The sequence below is a fragment of the Haliotis cracherodii genome, unplaced genomic scaffold (genome assembly GCF_022045235.1).
Source record: "Haliotis cracherodii isolate W230 unplaced genomic scaffold, xgHalCrac1.p SCAF_12, whole genome shotgun sequence".
In the NCBI taxonomy this organism is placed as follows: domain Eukaryota; kingdom Metazoa; phylum Mollusca; class Gastropoda; order Lepetellida; family Haliotidae; genus Haliotis; species Haliotis cracherodii.
Window position 1 is genome coordinate 44,361,226 of NW_027266267.1, and position 3,129 is coordinate 44,364,354.

At 47.5% G+C, this 3,129-nt stretch overlaps 1 protein-coding gene across 1 annotated transcript; it reads right to left on the minus strand.

Moving 5' to 3' along the window:
- LOC139457430 (nuclear pore complex protein DDB_G0274915-like) lies at window positions 1–2,455 on the minus strand. The gene is made up of 2 exons (XM_071238829.1): window positions 2,428–2,455; window positions 1–1,079 (listed from the first exon to the last, which is right to left on the minus strand). The coding sequence occupies exons 1-2, from the start codon at window positions 2,453–2,455 to the stop codon at window positions 1–3; spliced, it is 1,107 nt and encodes a 368-aa protein (XP_071094930.1).
- Window positions 2,456–3,129: the final 674 nt, after the last annotated feature.

Genomic DNA, 3,129 nt, shown 5'->3' on the forward strand with positions numbered 1-3,129 from the left:
TCATAGCGCTGAGAAGGGGATGGTGTAGGCTGCTATCGCTGAGAAGGGGATGGTGTAGGCTGCTATCGCTGAGAAGGGGATGGTATAGGCTGCTGGGGCTGAGAAGGGGATGGTATAGGCTGCTGGGGCTGAGAAGGGGATGGTATAGGCTGCTAGAGCTGAGAAGGGGGTGGTGTAGGCTGCTATCGCTGAGAAGGGGATGGTGTAGGCTGCTAGAGCTGAGAAGGGGATGGTATAGGCTGCTGGGGCTGAGAAGGGGATGGTATAGGCTGCTGGGGCTGAGAAGGGGATGGTATAGGCTGCTAGAGCTGAGGAGGGGATGGTATAGGCTGCTGGGGCTGAGAAGGGGATGGTATAGGCTGCTATCGCTGAGAAGGGGGTGGTGTAGGCTGCTATCGCTGAGAAGGGGATGGTGTAGGCTGCTAGAGCTGAGAAGGGGATGGTGTAGGCTGCTATCGCTGAGAAGGGGATGGTGTAGGCTGCTAGAGCTGAGAAGGGGATGGTATAGGCTGCTGGGGCTGAGAAGGGGGTGGTGTAGGCTGCCATCGCTGAGAAGGGGATGGTGTAGGCGGCTAGAGCTGAGAAGGGGATGGTATAGGCTGCTGGGGCTGAGAAGGGGGTGGTATAGGCGGCTAGAGCTGAGGAGGGGATGGTATAGGCTTCTTGAACTGAGAAGGGGATGGTATAGGCTGCTGTGGCTGAGAAGGGGATGGTATAGGCTGCTAGAGCCGAGAAGGGGATGGCATAGGCTGCTGGGACTGAGAAGCGGATGGTGTAGGCTGCTAGAGCTGAGAAGGGGATGGTATAGGCTTCTGGGGCTGAGAAGGGGATGCTATAGGCTGCTAGAGCCGAGAAGGGGATGGTGTAGGCGGCTAGAGCTGAGAAGGGGATTGTATAGGCTGCTAGAGCCGAGAAGGGGATGGTGTAGGCGGCTAGAGCCGAGAAGGGGATGGTATAGGCTGCTAGAGCCGAGAAGGGGATGGTATAGGCTGCTAGAGCCGAGAAGGGGATGGTATAGGCTTCTTGAACTGAGAAGGGGATGGTATTGGCTGCTAGAGCTGAGAAGGGGAGGGTATAGGCTGCAAGAGCTTAGAAGGGGATGGTATAGGCTGCTAGAGCTGAGAGGGGATGTGTATAGGCTGCTAGAGCTGAGAAGGGGGATGGGTGTAGGTTGCTAGAGCCGAGAAGGGGATGGTATAGGCGGCTAGAGCAGAGAAGGGGATGGTATAGGTAGCTAAAGCTGTGAAGGAATGAGAATGGCATGGAAGTGATTGTTTTATTAAGTACATGCTCTGGGGTCTGTAAGAGAGACCAACAAACGTAAACAACTCAGTAGAGAAGCTAACGTTGTCTCAAGCGCCTGTAATTGGAAAACCAGCAGTAGGTAAAAACTTTACGACCAACATATACAATGTGTTGCTGGAACGGAAACAAAATAATTGCACACAGAACGACCTATTTCTTCTGCAGGAGCGATGACTCTTAACTGATGTCAGTCAACTTATCTGCATAATATTGCTCATTTGTAAACATAAGTGTTGGATTTCTTCCTGCGTGCATCCATTGCGACAGGCACCTGCGGTATCGTCACTGTCAACGTCATTAAATGAATGCAGTGCTTCGGTCCCCACGATTTGCTTGGGGTCCTGGCTTTAATGGCGACGACCCATATTCCTGGAGGGCGCGTGACATGCCATACGAAATGTCATTGTTTCTGGGTATAATCTATTCTGGAACTGCGGAACATATTTTCGTCGGCTGATCGCCTGCGAGGCATTCAGGAGTATGTGTATTCACGGTCTGACGTTAGAATTGAACGGTGACGTCATATGGTTGTAGGGGAACTTTAGCAATATGACGTCATATAGATACATGACGATGACGTCATAGCATGAAGGGTTACTTATGAAATAATATTACCCATTGGGTTAGAAATAACCGATTTCATAAGAATCGTATGTGCATATAGTGCTTATATCACGTACCAGTGTATTGTTTCAGTCATCCGAACGACATTGTTGACTGACGTAAGGTCGAATGACGTCACTCTAGAAATGACGTCATAGCTGAAGATTGGTGACGTCATTCGGCAGTTTATGGTTTTCTAGGACAGCGGTGGTGATCAGTGCATTTTTCTACAGGGGAGCTCAAAATTATTAAGAAATAATGGGTAATAAAGAAATTATCACACTCAGGTGTGTCATACCGGTTTTACGAAACTCGTGTAAGAATTCATGAATTACCCTCGCGCTCGCTGGGGAAATACAAGAATTCTGACACTCGTTTCGTAAAATCAGTATGACACACATGCTCGTATAATACACTCTGTTGACATCACGGCTACATTGACGATGACGTAAAAGTGTTGTGTGATGTACTACAGCAATATGACCTCACAGCTACATCGACGATGACGGCGTAGCGTACATTGGGCACTCTTGCAACATGACGTCATTGCGTTGTATGAGGGACTTTTGCAAAATGACGTCACAGCTACATGCACAATTACGTCATTGTGTTGTTGGAGGTACCTTATCAACATGACGTCGTAGCTACATGCAGAATTACGTCATTGTGTTGTTAGAGGTACCTTATCAATATGACGTCGTAGATACATGCACAATTACTTCATTGTGTTGTTGGAGGTACCTTATCAATATGACGTCGTAGCTACATGCACAATTACGTCATTGTGTTGTTGGAGGTACCTTATCAATATGACGTCGTAGCTACATGCACAATTACTTCATTGTTTTGTTGGAGGTACCTTATCAATATGACGTCGTAGATACATGCACAATTACTTCATTGTGTTGTTGGAGGTACCTTATCAATATGACGTCGTTGCTACATGCACAATTACGTCATTGTGTTGTTGGAGGTACCTTATCAATATGACGTCATAGCTACTTTCACACTTACGTCATTGTGTTGTTGGAGGTACCTTATCAATATGACGTCATAGCTACATGCAGAATTACGTCATTGTGTTGTTGGAGGTACCTTATCAATATGACGTCATAGCTACTTTCACACTTACGTCATTGTGTTGTTGGAGGTACCTTATCAATATGACGTCATAGCTACATGCGTGATTACGTCATTGTGTTGTTGGAGGTACCTTATCAA

Excerpts from the sequence above, each read along its gene's own strand:
- LOC139457430 (XM_071238829.1), bottom strand. The coding sequence starts at position 2,455 with ATGACGTCATGTTGCAAGAGTGCCCAAT. Across the intron at positions 1,080-2,427 it reads ATGTTGCAAGAGTGCCCAAT|CCTATACCCTCCCCTTCTCA; the intron begins GTACGCTACGCC and ends AAGCTCTTGCAG.